At 56.2% G+C, this 21,559-nt stretch overlaps 5 protein-coding genes across 5 annotated transcripts; 2 read left to right on the top strand and 3 right to left on the bottom strand.

Annotated features, from left to right (window-relative positions):
• Positions 1-24: 24 nt before the first annotated feature.
• B0I36DRAFT_422922 (aaa family ATPase) lies at positions 25-3,028 on the bottom strand. Its single transcript, XM_046162226.1, has 5 exons — positions 1,890-3,028; positions 1,456-1,828; positions 1,240-1,398; positions 1,103-1,168; positions 25-1,032 (listed from the first exon to the last, which is right to left on the bottom strand). The coding sequence occupies exons 1-5, from the start codon at positions 2,928-2,930 to the stop codon at positions 356-358; spliced, it is 2,316 nt and encodes a 771-aa protein (XP_046011481.1). The 5' UTR covers positions 2,931-3,028; the 3' UTR covers positions 25-355.
• A 2,087-nt stretch (positions 3,029-5,115) lies between these two features.
• B0I36DRAFT_325227 (uncharacterized protein) lies at positions 5,116-6,744 on the top strand. Its single transcript, XM_046154210.1, has 2 exons — positions 5,116-6,037; positions 6,098-6,744. The coding sequence occupies exons 1-2, from the start codon at positions 5,290-5,292 to the stop codon at positions 6,271-6,273; spliced, it is 924 nt and encodes a 307-aa protein (XP_046011482.1). The 5' UTR covers positions 5,116-5,289; the 3' UTR covers positions 6,274-6,744.
• Positions 6,745-7,254: 510 nt separating this feature from the next.
• Positions 7,255-9,704, top strand: B0I36DRAFT_363770 (P-loop containing nucleoside triphosphate hydrolase protein; the record flags this gene model as incomplete). Its single annotated transcript, XM_046158870.1, has 3 exons — positions 7,255-7,471; positions 7,550-8,207; positions 8,270-9,704. 3 exons carry the CDS (start codon positions 7,255-7,257, stop codon positions 9,702-9,704), a joined length of 2,310 nt encoding a protein of 769 aa, XP_046011483.1.
• A 1,042-nt stretch (positions 9,705-10,746) lies between these two features.
• Positions 10,747-13,290, bottom strand: B0I36DRAFT_244313 (GTPase-activator protein for ras-like GTPase; the record flags this gene model as incomplete). Its single annotated transcript, XM_046150046.1, has 4 exons — positions 10,747-10,907; positions 10,978-12,571; positions 12,635-13,017; positions 13,089-13,290. 4 exons carry the CDS (start codon positions 13,288-13,290, stop codon positions 10,747-10,749), a joined length of 2,340 nt encoding a protein of 779 aa, XP_046011484.1.
• A 5,154-nt stretch (positions 13,291-18,444) lies between these two features.
• On the bottom strand, positions 18,445-20,040 carry B0I36DRAFT_325237 (uncharacterized protein). The gene has a single exon (XM_046154211.1). It carries the CDS (start codon positions 19,816-19,818, stop codon positions 18,907-18,909), a length of 912 nt encoding a protein of 303 aa, XP_046011485.1. The 5' UTR covers positions 19,819-20,040; the 3' UTR covers positions 18,445-18,906.
• Between the last annotated feature and the right edge of the window lie 1,519 nt (positions 20,041-21,559).

The following is a 21,559-nucleotide window of genomic DNA, read 5'->3' on the forward strand; positions in this document are numbered from 1 at the left end:
TGATCCGATCTTGGAACACTAAGTCGGCGTCTTTCATTTCCAAGACAATGAGGCCTCTGGCCCAGCATTCGCTCAACCACATCTATACTTGCTGTTTTCTCTTTTGTTCTTATCATACTTCTTCCCTTTGGCTCCTTCAAGTCTGTCCCTCTCATCCGATTCCAACACGCTTTAGGATTCTTGAAAGCGACTTAATCTTGGATATCTCTGTGTGTGGATATGTAAGAGGAAATACAGTTCAAGACCTCACAATGAAACTCTCACACGCTGCTGTGGCCGCTTTGATCATTGCGGCGTGGCATTCAAGCTCTGCTCCGCCGAGGACCTTCTAGACCTCTGAACCTCTGAAGCCAGATTAATCATACAAGTCCGCGTCCCCATTGCTCGCAACCCTCGAGGCATGCGGGCTCGTGACCTTGATGCTGTTCTCGACCCGCGACAAGGTCATATCATAGCCCTTGTGATCGCACCAGTTCTTGGCCATCTTGACCGCATTCTTAATCTCCCTTCCATTCAAGTTCCACAGGCCCAGCTCCTGGATGTCGTCCTCATCGAGAATGATTCTCCCTGGAGTCACCTGCTCCTGCTCATCATCACCGTGAAGGGTCTTGGCTTCAGTCGAGCTGGCGTCGTCCACAACCGCAGGCTTCTTCGTGGCCGAAGCAGGGATCCTGTCCAAGAATTTGCGCCACACCTGCACCCGCGCCTCCGTAGTCAGGGGATTGAACAGCAGATGCAGGCTCACGCGAGACCGGAATGCCGTGTCGATCGTCTGGTACAAGTTTGTGGTGAGGAAGATGATGCCGCGGAAGTACTCGAGCTCCCGCAAGAAGATGGAGACGAGCTCGTTGCGGGCAATGTCGGTCGGGTGCCTTTCCGCCAGGAAGACGTCTGCCTCGTCGAGCAGAATCACGGCGTTCCACTCGGTGGCCATGGTGAAGACCTTTTTGAGGTTTGCACCGAGGGTGGCGGCCGAGATGCCCAAGTCTTCGGCTTGTAGGTAGAACAGTGGCCTGTGGGTGCGATCGGCGACTGTGGAAGGGTTAGCAAGGAGTCAAGCGTGCGTACAGGTTGCTTCCCGCGTGTTGCGGCAGCCACTCACCAGCTTCAGCCATCAGCGTTTTGCCCGTGCCTGGCGGGCCACTGAGTAGCATAATCAGTCCTTGGCCTGTTTTCAAATGCCGCTTTGTCAGCACCTCAAGCATCAGATACTGCATTGGTCGCTACGAGTGAGCTCACCTTTACCAATAATGACATCGTCAACTTCCTGTCGGCCATCCTTTTTGTGGCTCTCGACAAAGGAAAGAACCAGGTCCTTTTGCTCCTCTGGATAGACAAGGTGCTCGTACGCCTTGTCATTCCAGACCATGGGTCTAATGTCTTCGACAAAGAACGAGACTTTGTGGCTCCCGTTAGCGTGTAAACATACAGCGGAATTAAGACAACAAGACTTACGCCACTCCTTGTTCTTCAGCGCAAAGCCCTGCAGCAACGGAGACATGTACATGAGGTTCTCCGGCTCTGCGAGCATCGCTGCCTTGTTTCTCTCCTGGTCCTCTCGACTCAGATGGACCACCTCCTTCTCAGATGGCTTGCTCGCCGTCTCACCAGTGCTCGGGCCGTCAAGAGCGCCATATTCGTCGGCCTCTTCACACTCGAGGGGCACCATATTGGGAGCAAATGACCCGTGAACACGTCGCTTGCGATTTCGGCGTCCAGTGCCAATGACCGTGTTCTTCTCCGTCTCGGTCTGCTCGCCCTCCCTGGAACCCTTGGCAAGATGGTGCTTGTTGAACCCGACCACATCGACCAAGATGCGACCTTCGACCTGCACACCAAAATATGTCAGCATGTAGCAGTTGATAGCCTGTGGATCAACAACGACTCACGTTATGCCTCTCGACCTTCTTGTCCTCGATGAAGATAGCAAGGCCTTCATAGTTGCAGTACGTCAATCCCTGGTAGTCCAGGACCAGACGGCCGCGAGCCTCCATCCGCTTCTTGATGCCTTCCGGGTCGGCATGGAACTCGAGCGGGTAGTGATCAAGCTCGGTAATAGGCTTGTTGCCGGCAAAGCGATCGATCTTGAGCTCGCTGTCGACCCAGACGAACGCCTCGCCCGTGAACTTGAGCGCTTTGGCCTTGATGATGAGAGCATTGGCGTTGCCCACCGCCCGGTACTCTGTGCTGATCACCTTGCACAGGAACTGGCAGTTGGGCCCCTGCGTGATGAGTGCTTCATCTCTCTTGAAATACGACCATGCCGTGGCGTACGAGACGAGCCCGTTTGCCTGCAGGCTCTTCTTCTTGTGCCTGAGGTCAGCGAAGATCTCATCCATGACCCTGATGAACAGGAGCATGAAGGGCTGTAGTGGGTCACCAGGGGCGAGGCTATTGCACTTTGCAACGATCTTGTCGTAGCAGAAGTAGAGGGGTCGGAACGGTGCGTGGAAGGTGGCCTGCTCGCTCGGGTCCAAATGGACGTCCTCTTCCTTCTCGAGTATCGGCTTGAGTGCCGCGATAAGGCCCGCGTTCTGGACATCGATCATGTGGTGCTTCAGAGCATACTTCCCGTTGATGCACGGCTTGCTCATGTCCTTGACCTTGTACAGCCGAAAGGCCACCCGGCCCTGAGCCAGGGCCACCTTCTTCGAGGGCTGTCGTGGGGGGTAGTCGACCCAGATCTTGTTGTGGGCGTCGCTCTCTGGGCTCTCATAAAAGGTCTTGACGGCGGCAGTCGACCCGGGGCCCGGGTCCTTGGTGTCATTCCTGCGCCTTGGTGCATCCGAGGCATCCTTGGGGTCGCTGTCTGACGAAGAAGCGTAGGCTTCGGTCTTGTAGTCTGCGAGTGTCCGTTCGTGATTCAGGTTGCCCAGCTTGCACCTCCATTTCCAGGCTGTGTCTGAGATGGTTCCAGAGATCTTCCCCATGGTCGAAAGTCTGACGGAAAGTGCGGCAACGGTTTTAAGTGTGACGCTCGAGGGACAAGCGCTTCCAAAATTCTCGTGATTGAGGGGGACGATGTCCAGTGCGGTAGAAGCGAGTGTGACATGAAGAGGACGGAACAAAGCCCATCTCGACAGGCACAGACGAACTTATAGAAGTTGCGTACATCTTGGGTGGTTCAGCAGGGCATATGGCAGCCTGGCGTAACACAGCAACTCTATTCGGATTTTAGGTATGAGCAGTCCTACACCCGTGTAAGTTGGGGTGAGTTTGCCTAGGACTATGCCTTTCGACGCCACACGGGCTGGGGCCAATTAGCTCCAAGCCGCCAGCACTCGAGCGAGAACTAACGAAGCACTGCCTGGGTGCTCAGGCACAGCACCTCAGCCGCGTTTACAGGGGGTCACACTCGAGTCGTTTCCCATGAAGGGATGCAGATGCAGGTCCTCAATTGAAGCATACGCGACGACAGCAAACATCGCCTTGATGTGCAGGACTGGCAGCGGGGCACCCTGCTGCACGAAACTGTAACCAGAGATCGGCAACACACACGCGTAAGATGTCACATGCAGTCACAAAGATCTCTATCGATATTGTCCGCCATCCGTTTTCTGCGGCTGGGCTGCTGCGACAGCTGTGCAGAGAAGTTGGGGTGACGCGCCTGCACGCGAACCACGAGAGCTCACGGATTGCTTCCCTGCTGAACATGGCCTCAACGCCAGGCTGCGTCTTGGAAGCGGACTGAGTCACTCGGCAATCAGCCCTTATGCGAATATGACTGGAGGCTTGTGCGTGCCGGCGACGAGCGACTGACGAGGCCTCCAGGACCGCATCGTGGTCGATGTGGTCGTTGTCCGAATCAGACAGACCGGGGTCGCATGATTGGCTGGGCGGTAGGTGCCTGAAGCCTTGTGGGGCTGGCCTGGAGCTCTCACCACTCTTAGGTACGCGTATCTAAGTGCATGTGCGTGCACGCTCATGCAGTTTCACACGAACGACAAAGGACTGCCAAGGACGGTTATGGTGTCTGCCTCGGTCTGGCGGGAGCAGTGTCGCCTATCAAAAAGGACGAGATGGCTTTCTCTGTGCCGCTGGGCCATCCTTGAAGCCTGAGCACCTCGATCCGAGGCCGCTCGGCTGGTCGCCATCAACATCAGTTACACTGGGGGTGCGCTCGCCATTGAATAAGGTCAAGCACGTCAATGAGCACGGTATATGGGAGTGAGAGGCACTATGTGCAGTGCCTCGATCGGAAAAGCAGCCACACCTCTTGGCCAAGGACTTTTGCATCGAGATTCTTCTTTTTTCTTTCTCCAATGTCCTTTTTTCTGCCCATCCTCGGTCTGGCTGTCAGGCATACCTGAGCCAATGAGCGGCCATCGCTTGATCTGTCAGCCCCACATCGCCCCCTACTTGAAGTACCTGCTGAGAACCGGCACGCCCGATCCAAGTAGTAAATCAGCCGTCCAGTGACGTCTTACTGGCAGTCCTTGTTGTAAACATGTTACTGAATGGTACTACTGCCAGTATATGCGCGCGCGTCCCGCAGATTACAAGGCACTCGCTTTTTTGAAGGGGCACAACGAGATTATATAGACTTGCTCGGGACAGGCAGCCTGCAAACGGGTAAGAGTGGAGCACAGGTAAAAGTGGAACAACGGGAAAAGGAAAGAAAAAAAAAAGAGAGAAGAAAAGAGACCAAAAAGTGTGAGAGGAAAGCTGGAAAGCTGGGAAAACGCCGAAAAGGAAAAAGAAAAAGAAAACTCGCAAAAGGATCCGAAAGCTCTTGCTTACTCAGAGGGATTTGGACCGATTCGAGATACAACAGCGGAGGTACCATCCGGCACCTCCAAGTCCCACGGCAGGCACGATCAACTTGCTCGTGCCCCCCGGCCAGCAATCACCCGCACACTGCACCTCTCTGAAAACACAATCGAACTCTCTGCGTCACATATCGCAGTGACCAGGACTCATCTCGCGGGACACAGAGCTAGAAACCCCTACGAACCATCGGCTTCATCCTTTTTCGTGGGGCATCGAGCCACGAAACTGCTTCAGGAAATCATCAGTCAACTCGAGGACCCTGCCCAGGCACGCCCTCCACGATGTTGCGCCGTCATGACCAGGGCAGTATCGCAACGCCAGAACCGCGTCGCCCCCTGATGCTGCCGGACCTGAGTCGACTAGCCGATGTAAGTATCCCAAATGTCCGACGACAAGATCAAGCACACTCTGCATCGTGCTGCCTTTCGAGACAACCCCATGGAATACCAGAATCATCGTCGCTCCAGGAGACCTGCTGATTCCTTCCGGTAGTTCCCCATCAATGGGACAACTGTGCACATGGCCAATGGCATGGCAGCAGATAATGCTGGCACGAATGGAGATTCTGCAATGAGCTACGAGAACACGGACATCCAGGAGATCACTCGCCGCCAGCTGAACCAGGACATCATGGCGTACCGTTACGACCTGGACCTCTGCCGCTCTCTGTTCGCCACCGATGTGACGCCTCAAGAAGCTCGAGCGCTGCAGCTCAGAACCCTCGATATTGGCCATCAAATCCGCAGTGCTCAGCACCGGATCGAGCTTATTGAGGCGCAACAGCGCCAGAGTCAGATGCCTGCGATGGCAACCTACCACAACGGCGTCCACTCAACACATCGGGGTGCCGCATCCCGACCAGCCGATAGTCCACCCAATGGCTCAGCCGTCAAGAGACAACGCTTGACAGTCAAGCGAAGCCACAGTACTGAGGACGTCGCGAACGGCAATGGCACACCGCAACAGCTGGCCACAGCTGCAGACGCAAAGAGCGACTCATTCACACCAGTCAACGGATTCCATGCTCACCCAACCACGAACGAAACCTCGCACGGGAGCAGCGCAGTGCAGCGGCTGGGCTTCTGGAAGTGCCGTCTCTGTGTGGCGTCAAAGTATCTGAACGCTGGCCCAAATCGCGTGCCTAGTGAGCCGAGCAAGTGGCCTCTGAAGGACGTCAGCAAGATGCTGAATCACTTCTTGGATCTGCACACGGAGCATACGCCGGCAGAGCGCTGCATGGAGCTCGGCGCTGCTCTGGCCCAGAATCGTGAGTCAAGCTGGGTTTGTTTCGCAGCTGCGTGGAGGACATGTGCTGACCAACTTGCAGGGGGCCCTTTTGAGTACTGGCTCACCCAGACTCGCAAGCAGGAGCTGGACGACCTGTCCGTGATCGATGGATATGTCAACACACTACAAGCTGGCAACCTGCCCGAAGGCCTCCGTCGTCTCAACAGGGCGGCCGGACTTTTCCCGAACTCGACCCACGAGAAGAAGGCGGTTTGAAAACTTTGGTGCGGCACATGGCACGCCATGGTGAACGAGCATGTTTTTGGGCGGAGTTCAACTGGGCTTTGGTGAATTATCTGGGATCTGATCCGAGAGGGACAGTCGCTGGAGACGCCATAGGCATGACAGGGAGTTGGGGCGTTTGCATTTACATGATCAACCCAATGTCAGCACTTTGCCAGAGTATGATATGACGTCGTTTCGACAGAAACAACTGGCCCCTCACAAGGCAAATCGTTTTAGACTGTCACCCTGCGAAAGTCGGTGAAGAAATGGTTCAGCGTGCTCAGCGCTATCGATTGGACGGTTGCAAAACTCCATCAAGGCAGTGGAGACATTGTTGCCGCTGCCAGCGAACCCAAACAAGGACATGCTCTTGGTTAAAACTCGATGCGTTCGGCATGAAACTGCAGCATCAGCCCTGATGGCGACAATGATTGCCATGGACGAGTGCTTGGGTGGTTGTCTATGTCTCCAGGCTAGTCGTGGTGTTAAGATGACCTCGGGAGGTGCGGATTTGCCAGACATATCTGGGCGCGTGGTTGCCGTGGCAACAGGGTACCGCCAGGCGGCTGCTCAGGGGTCTCACGAGCCACCCGGCCTTGGGAGGGCCCAAGCGCTGGCAGATCAATGCGAACAAGGGGGCCGGGCACAGGGCGAAACCAGCACTGACACGCATTCCAGCCTCAGACCGTCTCTTGGTGCAACTCCAGCGAGACAAGGCGGCGTGACACTTTCGGGCCAGTGACGACAGCTCCCACAGGTAAGTCAATTGGGACGCCACTGCACAAGCAAAGGGAACCAACGGCAGCAGCGGCCAACGCGAGTCTCCAGGGAGCCAGACACGATCGAGCAGGGCATGCAGCCAGGAGCACGCGTCGGTCCAGCATCTCAACCTGTCATCACGCTCGTCCTCGTCCACATCCACGGGCAGGAGCACGACGTCCAACAGTCCCTCCACAGCATCAAGACGACGCCATGTCGGTAAGAGTGGTGGCCCGGATCCGTCCGCTGCTCGACCACGAGCTCGACAAGGACATTATCGTCACCGCCGCGTCCAGTGCCAGCGCGCCCGAGAACACGTTCAACGTCGTCAAGATCCCGAGTCCAAAGAACGACGCCGAGGAGTTCTCATTCACGTTCAATGGCGTATATGACCAGACTACCTCACAAGAGGAGCTCTTCGCTGCCGAGGGTATGCGTCCCTGACCACCTTTTCCTTGGCTGTGCCATGCGTTTTGACATCACGCTTACCGCCAATCGCGTCGTTCAGTTTCCACGCACCTCAAATCCCTATTCCAGGGCCTCGACGTCACCATATTCGCCTATGGAGTCACTGGCACGGGCAAGACGCACACGATGCGTGGCGGTCTCAAGCTCGCCGACCGCGGTGTGATCCCGCGCCTGCTGAGCAGTGTGTATAGGCGAGCCAAGAAAATCACCAAGGACGCCGACGGCGAGACGACAGTCCACGTCGCCCTCTCGTACTACGAGATCTACAATGACAAGGTTTACGACCTCCTCGAGCCTCCCGAGAAGCGCACACCAACGGGCCTACCTCTTCGCGAGGCCAATGGCAAGACCCACGTCGTGGGCTTGTCCGAACGGTCCTGTGAGAACCTCAAGGACTTTGAGCGGTTATATATCGAGGCCAACAACAATCGCGTCACCGCTGCCACGAAGCTCAACGCCCATAGCAGCAGAAGCCACGCCATTCTGCGCGTCAAGGTGACGCAGATCTCCGCAGACACGATACGCGAGAGCACCGCGTCAGCCATTGATCTTGCTGGGTCAGAAGACAACCGCCGGACAGAAAACGGCAAGGAGAGATTGGTTGAGTCGGCTGCAATCAACAAGAGTTTGTTCGTGTTAAGTCAGTGCATCGATGCCATCTCAAGAGGCGACCGACGGATCCCGTTCAGAGAGAGCAAGTAAGTCTGGCGATACCGTTCCACACATGTGAGAGAACTACGTGCTCATACCTTGCGTCAAGAATGACAAGAATCTTGTCTCTGGGCCAGAACAATGGCATCACTGTCATGATTCTCAATCTGGCACCTATACGGAGTTACCATCTCGACACGCTCAGCAGCTTGAACGTCAGTTCACGGGCCAAGCGGATCGAGGTCCGCGAAATTGAGAACGAGGTCGTCTTTAAGCAACAACCCCGGACAAACTCAAACTTGTCGAACGGCAGCGTTGTGCGGCAACCGCTCCGGCCACTGGCCAACACCCACAACATCCACTCCGGCACGGTCGCTGCTGCTGCCGCTGCTGCGAAAACCTCTGACAAGCCCGTCAAGGCTTTCAACGTGTATACGGACCGGCCAGCACTAAAGGCGATTCCGACAGCGCGTCCCGCAAACACCTCGATAAAAAGGGCAGCTTCACCAAAGCAGCTCGTTGCAACTCAGAAGAGACCCTCCGAGAACGATAATGGCATGAGACCATCAAAGATCACCCGACCGACACAGCTGCCTTCATTGACAAAGTCAATGTTGTCTGCTCCCCAGAAGACTGCCCAGCCCGCGATTTCTGCCGAGCAAATCGAGGCTATGGTGCAAAAGAAGGTCGAGGAGATCCTGGCCGCGCGGACACAGGCCGCCATCGAGGAACAGGAGCAGAAGAAGCAGTCACAGCCAGAGATCAGCGATGCCGTCAGAGAGAGACTGGAGGCACTGGAGCGGCGTATTGAGGACAGTCGGCAGCAGGACGACGAGAAAACCGAGGGCTTGCGCTTCCTGCTCATGGCTCGGCAGCACAAGGAACGTGGCGAGGACACGAGCGCCCTCAAGATGTACGAGCTTGCCCTGCCCTTCTTCCCGGGCCAGGCGAAGCTGCTCGGCAAGATTGAGAAACTCAAGGCTCGCATCGCCATCAAACGCGCTGGTCGCGAATCCGCCGCCACTGCGAGCCTCTCCGCTGGGTTTTACTCCCACTCTGAGGGTAGTCCTGGCGCAACGAGAAGGCGGAACAAGAAGCAGGCTCGCAAGATGGTGTATCGTGACGATGCTGACGAGGTTTCTCACGGCGATGATGACTACTACCATGACGCCGAAGCCGACAATGACGAGGACAGCTTTGTCCTTGATAAGCCCGCCCGCACCAAGAAGGCCGGCAAGAAGCAGTCATCAAAGACTGGCACGGCCAGGACTCTGTTCAGTGTAAATGCTGACGCCGCTTCCGTCGAAGATGGTCCCGCAGCGCAGAGCCTGCTTGATATTGTCAACTCGCGCGACCTTGCGCAGATCATGACCCTGCAGGGGTTCGGTCCCAAGAAGGCCCGCGACCTGGTTGAATACCTCAACCTCATGTCCGAGACCGAGGGCCGCATCGAGTCGCTGCCCGAGCTGCGTGCTGTACCTGGTCTAGGTGGGCGCGCTGTCGATCGTGCTTACGAGGGACTTTTGACTAGCGTCGCGTGCTAGAAAAGTCAGCAAGGGGCTGCCGCTTCCGCTAAGGGGAAACCCGACGTGGATGGAAAGAGGAAGGGAGATAGGAACAAGGATCAGTGGAAGTCGGGGAAAGCACTTGCATTAGCATTACTTTGCTTGCGTTTGTGATACACCATTTTGCGATATACCTTTTGGCTTTCGCAGAGGAAGAGACGCTGCCGGAGACGGGGGCGACAGTCCAGCAGGTGAGGAGTGAGCACAGAAAGGGCAGGAAGAACAGCTTGTCTGGTAACAGGACGGCTGTATCGACAGTGTATACGTTTTGGACTTCATTATTTTGGATGGGGGTGTTTCTTTTCACCCTTGGCTTGCTTCTTCGGCCTTCAACCACACATCATTACTGGCGTTTTAGGGTTCTTTCTTCATAGCAGGGAAGCAGAGACAGGCAGGAGCGCAGAGGAAAGCGGAAAGATGCAGAAAAGGTTGGAATATTACCTATTTGTTGTTTCTGAACAGGCACATACAGAGTGGGTCCTGCTCGATGTCTTGCGTGAATATCCGATCTTCCCTTTACGAGGACTATCAAGCACATACTCTGTCGCGCATGCAAGTCACACTTCATTTCAGAGCACTCAGATGTAGATGTTCACAACAAATGACCACGATAGCGACCCCTTACGATATAGTACCCAAATGGACGTTAGATGCAGCTATATATGTGTATATGTAGAGCGACTAGGATATCGAGTGAGGGCCCATCCATACATGTAGGCCTAGCAAAGGTAGACAGTGGTAACATTACACAACTCAATGGTGGTGGTAGTCGTTGTAGTAGCAAAACAGAGAGGGCGGAGGAGAGCTATAGGGAAAAAAGAAGGAAAAAAAAAACAGGAAGTGGTATCAATCCGTAAGCAGCCGTCAACGCCACGCCGCGAAAGCCATCGTTGTTGCATAAGTTCCTTTGCGGTCTTGTCCCATGTGCATCATTTCTGTGTGTCTGTGCGTGTTTGCTGGAGATGCATCGTCACCTCTCCCAGCTGCTGAGAAAACAAGTTACATTGGGCTGGAGAGCTTTCTACCACCCCTTCTTCCGCGCGAACCGCTTGTTGAGCAGTGCGAGCACCTTGGTCACGTTGAACTGGACATATTCGAGATCGAGGTCGTCTTGGTTGTCCTTCTGCATCTCGAGCAGATCGTCAAGCTTCAGGTCGAGCTCTAGGAGACCACGGTTACGTCCTGGATAACGAGGTTAGTGGGAAATGCGGAACAGAAAAATTGAGGGCAACAAGAACGCCATAAGCCATACCTTTGTAGTGAAGCGAAATGACGAATGTGCCGGGCAGCGGGCTTGTAAAGTTGAAGTAGATGTTGGCCCGTCTGTTATCCGGGACATTACTCTTCTGGATGACGCCCTCTTTTTCTAGCTGCTGGTGGGTGAACTTGTAAGGGCCGAGCACCTGTTGCTTCTGCTGTTTGCGTCGTGTGCCTTCAGACTGACTGCGGACGTTATGGAGGTAGCTCTTGTACGTCTCCAGTTGCCCAACAAGATACGTGTTGTGATCTCTGATGGTCTTGTACACCTCCTCCAGTTTCCGCGTCTCGAGGATCACACCATCCTTGAGAGACCCGAGGTGCTGGAGCTCCTGTTCGACTTCATCACGGAGAAGGCTGAAGCCATCGCTCTTGTCAATCACACGCATTTCTTGCAGTTGACTGAGGAGCTCCATTGCCCTGATACCCTTGCGGACCATGACGGCGTCGTTGCGCGATGTCGCGGCCGCGTCAGCAATTCTCTCGAGGCGTAGTGGTCGCTTGGCAACAGACGTGTTTGATGGAATTGATCGCATGACCTGGACGAAGATAGACTTCGCCTCCATGAAGAAAATCTCCTCCTGTGTGATATCGAGCGCCGAGGTGAGGTCGTCGATAGCCGTCTCCCAGCGGCTGAACAGTGGCAGGTTGATGGCGCGGTTCTCTTTGCGGGGAACCTGCGCTGGTGCGCGGCCCAACTCCGACATGATTATGCCCAGATGCGAGTTATCGTCGCGACAGAGCTCATTGGCGTGCTTCTCGATCAGGGAATGCATAGCATAGATTTCATTCAAGGTGATGGAGAGCTCGAGGTCCTTCTTGGATAGTGCCACGTAGTTGTCCATCTCGAGACTCTCGTAGAAATCTTGCACCTCGCAAAGGTCGAGCATGAACTTGTTGACGCGGTCCTTGTTCTGCTGAATGAAAGGCTGCAGCTTGGCCATGTAGGGCTCCTTGGCATACGAGGGCTTGTTGGCAAGGTTCTGGAGCATCTTGGCGATTAATGTCAGGGTACGTCTCGGGCGCTCGGCTGGTGCTCCGTCAATAAGCATATAAGACTTTGGTGTGACAATCGCCGGGTTGATGAATCGAAGGAAGAAGAAGCCACCAATAAGTGTGCAGATCACCTGGTCGTTGGCATCGGGGTATTTGCGCTTGGTCAAGCTTCGAATCTGCTTGCAGATCCAGCGGATACCATAGGGTGCCTCCTCGAGGCCGTCGATAATTGTGTTCAGGAAGCCATTAGCAATCTCGCTCAGCATGATCAATCGAGGCTCGATGATTGCTTGGACTTGGGGGTTCTCGGCAGCTTGCTCAGCCGTAATACCACGTGGCAGGTTGGGTGGCAGGCTACCGGTGTCTTCTTCGATCTGCTCGCACATGCGCTCGTAGACCTTCAGTGGGTTGATTTCCAGGTCCAGATCTGTGAGCTCGATCAAGCTATTGATTCGCTCCGCCAGGACGGACTTGAGGAAACTCTGACCAGGCCCACGCCTAGTGTATGTGGTCATCATTCGAGAAACAGGTGTGTTGGCCCGTAGGAGCGACGAGTATTCGGGGGTCGTGTCGAATTGATACGTTAGGACAGACTAGCAGAAAGTGTCAGTGATCATAGGACGCTCTAGTTTCTAGGCGATGCAATTCTGGCATACCTGGAACATGGTCAGGAGCAAATGTTCTTCGCGACTCTCGTATTGGTTACCATAGATCGTGAACATGACAGTCTGCAGTAATGAGTCGATCTCTGCCATGGTCACAAGGCGAGAAAGGTGGGCAATATGTCTCGGCTCCGACTGGAGCAGGAACAACAGATTTCCGTATTTCTGGGTCCGATCGTCGTTCGGAAACGCTCCTTCTTGCAGCTCCGTGGCATCTTCGAGGTGGCTGGCGACTTCGTTCTGTTCTTCCAGAGCCATGCGGTTCTGGATCAGCAGGGCGATTCTAGAGTCGAGGTACCGGACATCCTTCTCAAGGACGAAGTTCTTTTTGGATTGAGAGGAAATCTTCGCTTTGAGCTCGCGCAGAATCTTTTGTGCTGTGGGAAGCAAAGCATATACCGTCAGCGTCACACTGCATGTGCTCGTAGCTGCGCTTTGAAGCCCTTACCTTTCGCCAAGTCATCTTCAATCTCGAGCTCAGTCTCATTCGCGGACATCGACATGTACAGTGCCGACATGGAGTACCGCTTGGACTGGCGGGCGGACCGCGAGCCATCGTAGGAAGACATGGTGTTCTGCCGTGAGATGGCCTGAAACGATGCAGACGAGACGGACGAGGCTCGCGAGGGCGTTTGTAACATGACTGACATGTCTCCGGGCGAACCCAGGCCTAAATCGAGAATGCAGACTTGGTGGGAAATGAAATCGTGGCCGTGAGCCTGGCGACAAGAATCTGATGTCGTAGTCGGATGTGGCCGTTACGGTTTGGCCAGCGGTTTGAGCCGAGAGTGCTGGGACCAGGAATTATTCCAGGAGCCGTTGTTTCGGCTGCAAACACTTTCGTCGTAGTGCGTAGTGCCTGCCTACGCGCAAATTGCCTACAAGCCACAATACCAAGTCTCACTGTCACGCCAATCAGACTGGCTAGAGTGAATCAGAGTGATTTGGGGTCGAGACACCTGCCTGAGAAGCGCCACCGGTGCCGAAACACGTGCAACGCGGTCTATTGCAAGGCACTCAGGCTCTGGATCCTTTGTACGGATCAATTCGAGCTATTTGGAATATTGCTTATTCGGCGCCGTTGCGCTGCGTTGCCAAGTTGCCGAAGACTGCGCAACCAGTTCTCTTGGGGCGAAAATCGCCTTCGATCGGATCTCTGGCAGCGTGTTTCCGTGCTGCTTTGTCGGTGGCTACCAAGCGTTGGCGAGGAACGGTCCGCGTACTCCTGATATCGAGCAGAGCAGTATTATCTATCGTGTTTCGTCGTGGGGCGTTCGTGGACGCGATGGCGCAAGACTGCTCAATCGCGGCTTCGGGAGTTGCACTTGACGAGCAAGAACCAGAAGGGCATGCGAGACAGGAAGTTGGGCCTGCAGCAGCTGGAGAAGCAGACGAGCCGGTGTGGAGGGTCGCGGCGTGGCTGGCCGTGCGGGAAGGGTCGAGAGTGCAGAAAGGGGGGTGGGCGCAGGCCGGGCCAGGAGGAGGGGCGGCCACTGGTGTGTAGGCGCGGGCAAGGAAATGCGCGCAGCTCGCCGGCACGCTGGCAACCCTGGAGACGCTTGCAAGAGGCGCGAGCAGAGCGCAACGACAATACAGGCGTCGGGCAATCGATGGTACAGAGCGCAGCAACGGGCAGGCGGCCTGGAGAAAGGAGCGGATGACGGACGATGGGCGGAGAAAGCAACAGGGAAAGTGACAGGATTGAGCAGACCAGGAGGAGTGCAAGCAATCAAGAGGGCGAGAGAGTGAGAGAGACCGTGTGCGTGCGTGCATGTGTGTGTGCAACGGGGGAGAGCGAAGATGGTGGGCAGGCTGCAGGCATTCAGGGCACGGTGGCCGGGAGTTGGAGGCTTGGGGTGGAGATGGCCCTGCACCCCTTGCAAGTGACACCTGCATCCAGACAGCGCACTTCCACGAGGCATGGAGCCCGCGCGCTGTCTCGTCACAAGCTCCAGCACCACCCACACACCCACCCGTCGCGCAGCACCCAGCGAGTTCATCGCCACAATAGGGACGAACCGTTAAGTTAGTCACAGGCACCGCGAGCAGAGCCGTGGCCTGTCAGCCGCCTTGTCCCATCACCCCAGCTTGCCCCGACTGCTGAGACTGCGCTCCCGTCATCTCCTCTCCCGTCAGCAGCCCGAGACATGTCATCTAACTACACGAACGTCCACGTCTGATCTTGCCAGAAGCCGCTAATTGCAGCTCCCTAAACAAGCCGACAGTGGCGCCAACAAGAATCATACCGTGCCGTGCGTCAGGGCTTCCTCGTGAATTGCCGTGGCGGAGCACTTTCGTTCTACTGTGCGTTTCTCAGCACCCGTCGTCCTTCTCCTGCAAAGCCGGCGTGAAGAAATGCAAGCACCTCCCATATCATCAACGTCTTTGGCACAAGCCCAGGCTGGACAGTGGCGACAGCACGAGATACACCTCATCGACAGGATGCCGCGATCGCTGGTCCAACATACCCTGCCGGTCCTGGAGTGCCTAAACGGATCGCCATGAGCTAGTCGATCGTCTCTCCCACAACAGGGTCCGTTCGTACTTGGCTCGCTGCCCCTGTTGGGCGGCCTGGCTAGTCGCTGCGCCGCCCATCCCAGTGGGATTCCACTTGCTCGGCGGCGGGGTGCAGCGCGGCGCTCGTCTGGGCCGCCCGTGTCACTGTCGGCTTCCAAAGCGCGCTCGAGCCCCCAATGACGACCCCTTGCCGCCTTTTTTTTTGCCCGAAGGACACGGGCTGCAGACTCAGGGCACCGCAGTCCCTTATTCGCTCTGATATACTGTTTGAGAGTCGACTGACATGTGTTGCAGGTCTGCTCCACGTCACAATTCTGAACAGCATCGTTCTTTCTGCCTTTATGCCATGAACAGCTGTTCTCTTTTTAACCCAGTTGGCAATGCGTGAACTTTGTCTGTGCCTGGCAGCACCATCGGTGCAGTCTCGGCACGCTTTTCCTCGGACTGCTGGCTACGAGAGCCATAATCTCCGACTATGCCTCTATGAACATCATTTGATCGAATTTGCCATGGTCGGCATGACGGGCAAGTCGAGTCAAGCATGATTTACACTTTCGAGCAGCCCGTCATGATGCCATCATGTCAACTAATTTGCCTCTATCGGTCGTGGCGGCGCGCAACGTGCCAGCAGCAAGTTTGGATGTGGTGACCCAGCCCGGCACACAGAGATGTTGCACTGATAGTTAAACGCTCGGCGCTATGATTGGCCAAGACATGGAGATTACAGGGTCGCGATCGCCAAAGTGGCTCCTACACCTCCAACCACCAATCCTCGTCTGACAGTCCCCCTCAACAGCCTGCAACGTGGCCAGCGTGGCTCGGAAACGTCGCCTGCCCAGCCGACTATCAAACGTGCCCGAATTAGAATGAATGCTCATGCTATTGCCATGGAGTTTCTAGTCGTCAGCCCGGCCAAAACAAGACAGATAAACAGCAAGTTCCTGCATCAGCCGGACGATATAGGCCAGGATTGCGATAAGAGCGCTTGCGGAGGCCCTGTGGAAGCTTGCAGGTGACCAGAAAAGACGGCAATTTTGTGGGGCAAAAGTTCCATTTCGGCCGCCACACGCGGCTCGGCTGGAAGCAGGCACGACTCTACGGTAATAATCATCTCCAGGAAAGCCGGGCGTCAGGGGTAACGGGGCGCCAGTGTTGGCTCGCCTCCCGCTAGGTGACTAGACTATGGCGCGACGGGAACACTCGTCTGCGAGGACGTGCACGCTTCAGGCAAAGTCCTGGAGGCAGCGACGAAAAGGGGCGCACACTGACGAGACGGCATCGGCAGCTCGTTGGATCATCGAGCACTCCTCCATTCGGTGTCCCGACTCCAATTGGCTGCGTTGCAAGCGCCGGAATTGACGAGACGCAGCCACCAGAACTAGCCGCACCGAAACAGAGACACAAATGCACTCCGAAACACTCTGCCGGAGCCCTGTCATGCACGTCAGTCAGCGATATGGGTACTCCCCACTATTTCAGGAACGGCGAGAGACAGGGGCGGTCTAGAGGCCACTTTCCAGCCTCGTCTACCTCCGATGTCAAGGGACAACAGGCCGAGGCATGGGGGGGGGTCCGTTCCAGGCCCAAAACTGGCAGCTCGGCAACAGCAAGCGTGGACTGGATGACTGACTGTGGCCTGAGCAGGTGGATGCTCAGTGTCTGCGGGAACTCGCTTGTGTTAGCGTGCTCCAGGCACGGTTTGAGCTACCCGTGGCAGGACACACTACCAACATTGCAACCCAAGGACTACAATGTAAGGGAGACACTTGGTTGGCGCGGCCGCAGCCAACGATAAGTGAACACTACCTGAAGAACCCCGCGACGTAACGATTGGGTTTTGTTCCACCTCAACCTCGGGACGAACTCCATGATTGGGGGGTCGTTCGCAACGGGCTCCTAATATGGACGGAGTCCTCGAGTCAGTCTTCGAGCAGGTGCCAGGCTTACTGCGTATCTGTCGTTCCTGAAGACCGTTAGCGCTCTCCGCAAGTCTTGCCCTGCACACACTGCCAGGGTTCCCAGGCTGCTGGTCCCCCGTCCGAGCTGAATAAGGATTGCCAGGGTCGTAGGCGGCCCTGGTTGACATGGTCCACAGGTACAAGGTGCAGACTTTGTCTCGTCGTTTAACGTGCGAGGCTCGGCCATCGAGAGGTCGGGCGTGAGGCACCAGGTTGAGTCAAGACCGGGTCTCTTTGTCTTGGCAGGTGACTGCGTAAGCCGCCGGCGAGTCGAATGTTAAGTGTGAAGGTCGTGAAGCGTTCACACGATCCTGAATGGTCTGTTTGAGCTGCCTGCTGTTGAGCAACAGCCGTTCCCAGTCGTGGAGCTCAATATGGGGGGGACATGTGCCAATTGACATGCCATTCTTCGTGGCTGAACCGCATCAGGAAAGTTTTCAGCTCACATGAAGCGCATGGGGCTGGCTAGAACGATCATAAGGATTCTGCCTATTTATCCTCTTGTCTCGGCTGCCAACGAAGAGGATCGGCTTGAGTTATCTCATGACGGAAGACCGTGTTGCGTCTTCGTTGAACAATGGCACTTGCCAACCTCGGGCAGGAGGTTCGGTCCTGAATATTCGAGGATGATGGCGTGCCCCTGAAGAAATGGATTGAGAATCCCGCGGACGAGGTAACTAATTAGCGGTCGGAGATTCAAGAAATCCATGTTCCTCCGGTAACAGAACATCTGCTAGGAGGCTTGTGCGTCAATTCACATGATGGGAATGAGAAGCTATGGCGCAGGGTGCGCGCCGCAGGTGAGCCCCAAATTCCTAGCTTATCGCGATATAGTTCCGGATATTCTTGACAACAAGTTCATCGTCGTCGTTGCGCATGGTGTACAGTGAGTTCTGGACACTCGATATTACTGGGCATTTCCCTCTGGCTCGCCTGTATCAAGTGTCTGGATACATGAAATCAACGCTGCCCTTGGCAGCATTCAATTCACTTGCGGGAGGAGACAAAGGCAATGGTGAGTGGGACGAAGAGCGGCCGTGGGTAGTGCTGCAACTTCGAGGTAGTCGGGTGCCGAGTTAAGCTTCAGCCTCCTCCTACTCGCAAAGGATATTGTGACGAGGTTAATCTCGGTCCGGAGAGCAAGTGACGGGAATGGAATTTCATCATGCCCGACGAAAGTACTGTCAGCGGAATTTGTCGACGTGCCGCCGGGCAGCGCGGACGATGCCATTGATTTGTCTCTTCGGTCATATCACACATTGCAATATTGAGCATCGTCTTTTTGTGTTTAAGGCTGCAGCCAGTTGACATTGGTGTACCAGGAGCTTGCTCTGAAATATTTCCGCGTTGTGTCTCGAGCAGTGCTTTATGTACGCTGAAAGTTCGACAGATGAACTAGACCAGAGATAAGCGGATACAGGACATCAGTCTGAATCCAGTGGCATTCGCTCCTGTAAAGATGGCTCGCCCGGACGACTTGCCTTCGGATTTGCGTGGTAATTGTGTGTTCTCTCGGTTCTCGTCACCCGACGTCATCTTGGTTTGATATCCGCCTCAAGGCGTCCACCTTCGCAAGCCCACGGCCTCGCCATCTCGGTGACGTTGCGAAACTCCTCGCTCTTTTGCTGGATCGTCACATTTCAGAAAAGGTGACTTTCTGCTGTTCCAGCGGCGATGGCGTGAGTTGGCTGACTACATGCTCCATAACTTTATCTACAAATGCAAAGTGTTGTCCTCTGGTCTTATGGTTTCTCATCTCATGTCTATGACTAAACTACAGACAGCCATGAATCACAACATGTTGTTCCTCTTCGCCACTAGCACCCCAACAACAAGCACCGCCGCGGCCCCGACCCACGGCGCAAGAATCCTCCCCGCCTTGCCCAACATGTCGTACGTGTGCTCCAGCTGCTTCGCCGAGTGCGCGTCCTTGCCATTGAGCCTCGGGAACTCGACATCCGGCACCTCCCTGCCCAGGAACTCGCAGAGCGGCGCCCACCCGCTGCCCAGCTGGTACTCGAGCCTGCGCTCCGGCGGGACGACCTCCCTGATGCGGTCGTAGTACCGCTCGTACCCTTCGCGGGCGTTGCTGCGCAGCTCCTCCGCGGTCCGCGCGCGCCAGTGGCCGTAGCACATCTTCTTCATGGCGTCGATCCCGCGGTTGCCCGCCAGCCGCGCGGGGCCGTGCTGCATGAATGTTCCGAATGGCGACCAGATGACCTGGATGATCTGCGAGTCGAACGAGGCGTACCACTTCTCCGTGTCGCGCCTGACAATGACGACCTTGGCCTCCGGGTATGCCTGGCTCAGCTGGTCGGCGAAGAGCGCCGCGACGTCGGTCACGGCGTCAAAGTCGGCAAAGATGGTGTCCCACTCTGCGCGGGTGAGGAGTTGCCGCTGCTCTTGTGGTGATGAGTCTGGTGCAGAGGACGAAGAAGAAGAAGGAGGGGAACTCGTCGTCGTCGTCTGTGGCCGGACACCGGGGGCATCTGGCCATGTGCGTTCCGCGGCACGCTCGAGGACGGCCCAGTGCTCCGGGAGGTCCATCAGCTCGAGCCCGTGATGGGGCCGCAGGCCGAGGATCCGGTATGCCTCGGCCATTGAGGCCGTGCCGGTCTTGAACGGCCCCGCGTTGATGACTGTGAGCCCGGGCTTAGCGCCGGGTGGTGGGGCGGCGGGCTGTGGTTGTTGTGTTGCCGCCATTGTATTGTACTGCTGATATCCTCCTTGGGGGCTTCACGCACGCTGAGGGATGCTTTCGGGGTCGTGCGACGCTTGTGCCAGATATATACTCGTGAAAGGTGACGTTGTTGGCAGCGGGCGAGTATACTGACAAGACGTGCCCACGAGATCGACGTCAATGTCAGCCAGATGTGGCGCTCTTACCGTTTTGGGCCAGCTGTCGAGGCGTGGTTGGTGCAGGGGCCGAGCAATCGGCGCTGTGTGCCCAAGAACTCCACTGGGTCCGAGGCCGCTGACATAAGCTGCACTTATTCTCAAGCTAGAATCCTTGCCGCTGCCTGGACGGTGACTGTGCCGAGGTGGAACGGGGTCTGTTACTCGCGGGCTAGGCTGCTTGATATTGGCGTTGGAAAGTATATATTCTGGGGGCTGTTTGGCGTCTCTGGTGGCATCCCTGGGGAAGTGCTGGGCGTTGCGCACCAAAAACATGGTTGGTCACACGGTGGCACGCGAACGATAGTTCTCGAGACGCAGTGCAGCACCTGGTTGAATGTTCCATGTCGTCGTCTGCTTGCTGATATCTGAGGTGGAAAACGGCGCATGCGGTGTCAAGACGCAAGCTGCGAGATGATCCCGGGGACGAGCACCCCTCGCGGAGGCTAAGCGCAGGGCAGCGTGTACTCGAGACGCCCAACAGCTCAGTGCCCCCACGCATAAAACGATGAAATCCCACTCCTTGGTCCAGGCGTTCCTTTTTTGTTTTTGCTTTCCTGTTTTCTCCTTTATGCCCTTCTGTCGGGGCCCCTTGAGTTTGATTAGAATAAATGTAAAAATGCAGGAGCACACCCTTGCGCATAGCATTCCAAGCTGAGTTTCAGATTGAGGACCGGCGAAACAGACCCTTCGCGGCCATTGCGGCCTGCGCTGACGCTGAACAATTCTCCCAGCGCGATTGTTGGATGAGTTTCATGCGGGCTGTAATGGCGATCCCAGGCTCCGCTGCGTCTTGTCCCTCCAAATCATGGGAGCAAGTGAGGGACACTGTATTCGGCGACGGACGGTTCACGGCCGACTTTAGTCATCACGATAGCGGGCTGGCCCACAAACAAGCGGGCCAGAACCCTGCGGCATGGTGCGGCCCGATCGGTGGGGATCCAGCCAGTTCCGGCTCTTGCCAGATTGGTAGTCCAAGGTTTACAATACTGTGCCAGCACGATAGGCTCGTGGAGGAAGCCGTCCGGAGAGTACGCGGAGGAGCAGCGGGCGGCCGGGAGAGCGAGCACGGCGTTGCAGCGTGCCCGTGAGACTGGCCTGCCAAGAAGCACCGGGACTGCATCGCATGCATGGATTACGTCCAGATGCGCACACAAAGTACATGTATGCTGCTCATCTCCACAGGGGTCTTCGGCTCTCCGCGTGGGATTCCAAGGTCTCGGGCTTGGCCTTGGGTCAAGCGGCTGGCGGTCCTGGAGCAACGACCCTGGTCGCGTCCTCGCGCCCCGGATCCCGCAGCATTCAACCCCGTTCGTACAGTCCCGCGCCTAATGTCAAGTTGAGTCGACGGAGCAGAAACATTGGTTGCGGTGCCAGGCGTGATGGAGTGATGCCAAGGCACTGGCTTACCTGCCCAGCCAGACGGGAAGGCTGCTGCCCTCTGGTGTCTGCAGCACCTCGTACTTGGACCCCCCTCTCGACTCGAACTGCCTGGGTGCGGTATTTGACGGACGGTTGGTATCGTGAGCCCGCCCGCGCCGCTGGCCAA

Source organism: Microdochium trichocladiopsis (genome assembly GCF_020744255.1).
Source record: "Microdochium trichocladiopsis strain MPI-CAGE-CH-0230 chromosome Unknown B0I36scaffold_6, whole genome shotgun sequence".
Classification (NCBI taxonomy): domain Eukaryota; kingdom Fungi; phylum Ascomycota; class Sordariomycetes; order Xylariales; family Microdochiaceae; genus Microdochium; species Microdochium trichocladiopsis.

What these genes read in the sequence shown, in the direction of transcription:
- B0I36DRAFT_422922 (XM_046162226.1), bottom strand. Translation starts at nt 2,930, where the DNA reads ATGGGGAAGATCTCTGGAACCATCTCAGACACAGCCTGGAAATGGAGG. An exon ending in GCTGAAGAACAAGGAGTGGC is followed by an intron (nt 1,399 to 1,455) that starts GTAAGTCTTGTT and finishes GGAGCCACAAAG; the next exon opens with TCTCGTTCTTTGTCGAAGAC. An exon ending in CGATGTCATTATTGGTAAAG is followed by an intron (nt 1,169 to 1,239) that starts GTGAGCTCACTC and finishes ATTTGAAAACAG; the next exon opens with GCCAAGGACTGATTATGCTA.
- B0I36DRAFT_325227 (XM_046154210.1), top strand. Translation starts at nt 5,290, where the DNA reads ATGGCCAATGGCATGGCAGCAGATAATGCTGGCACGAATGGAGATTCT. An exon ending in CGCTGCTCTGGCCCAGAATC is followed by an intron (nt 6,038 to 6,097) that starts GTGAGTCAAGCT and finishes ACCAACTTGCAG; the next exon opens with GGGGCCCTTTTGAGTACTGG.
- B0I36DRAFT_325237 (XM_046154211.1), bottom strand. Translation starts at nt 19,818, where the DNA reads ATGGCGGCAACACAACAACCACAGCCCGCCGCCCCACCACCCGGCGCT.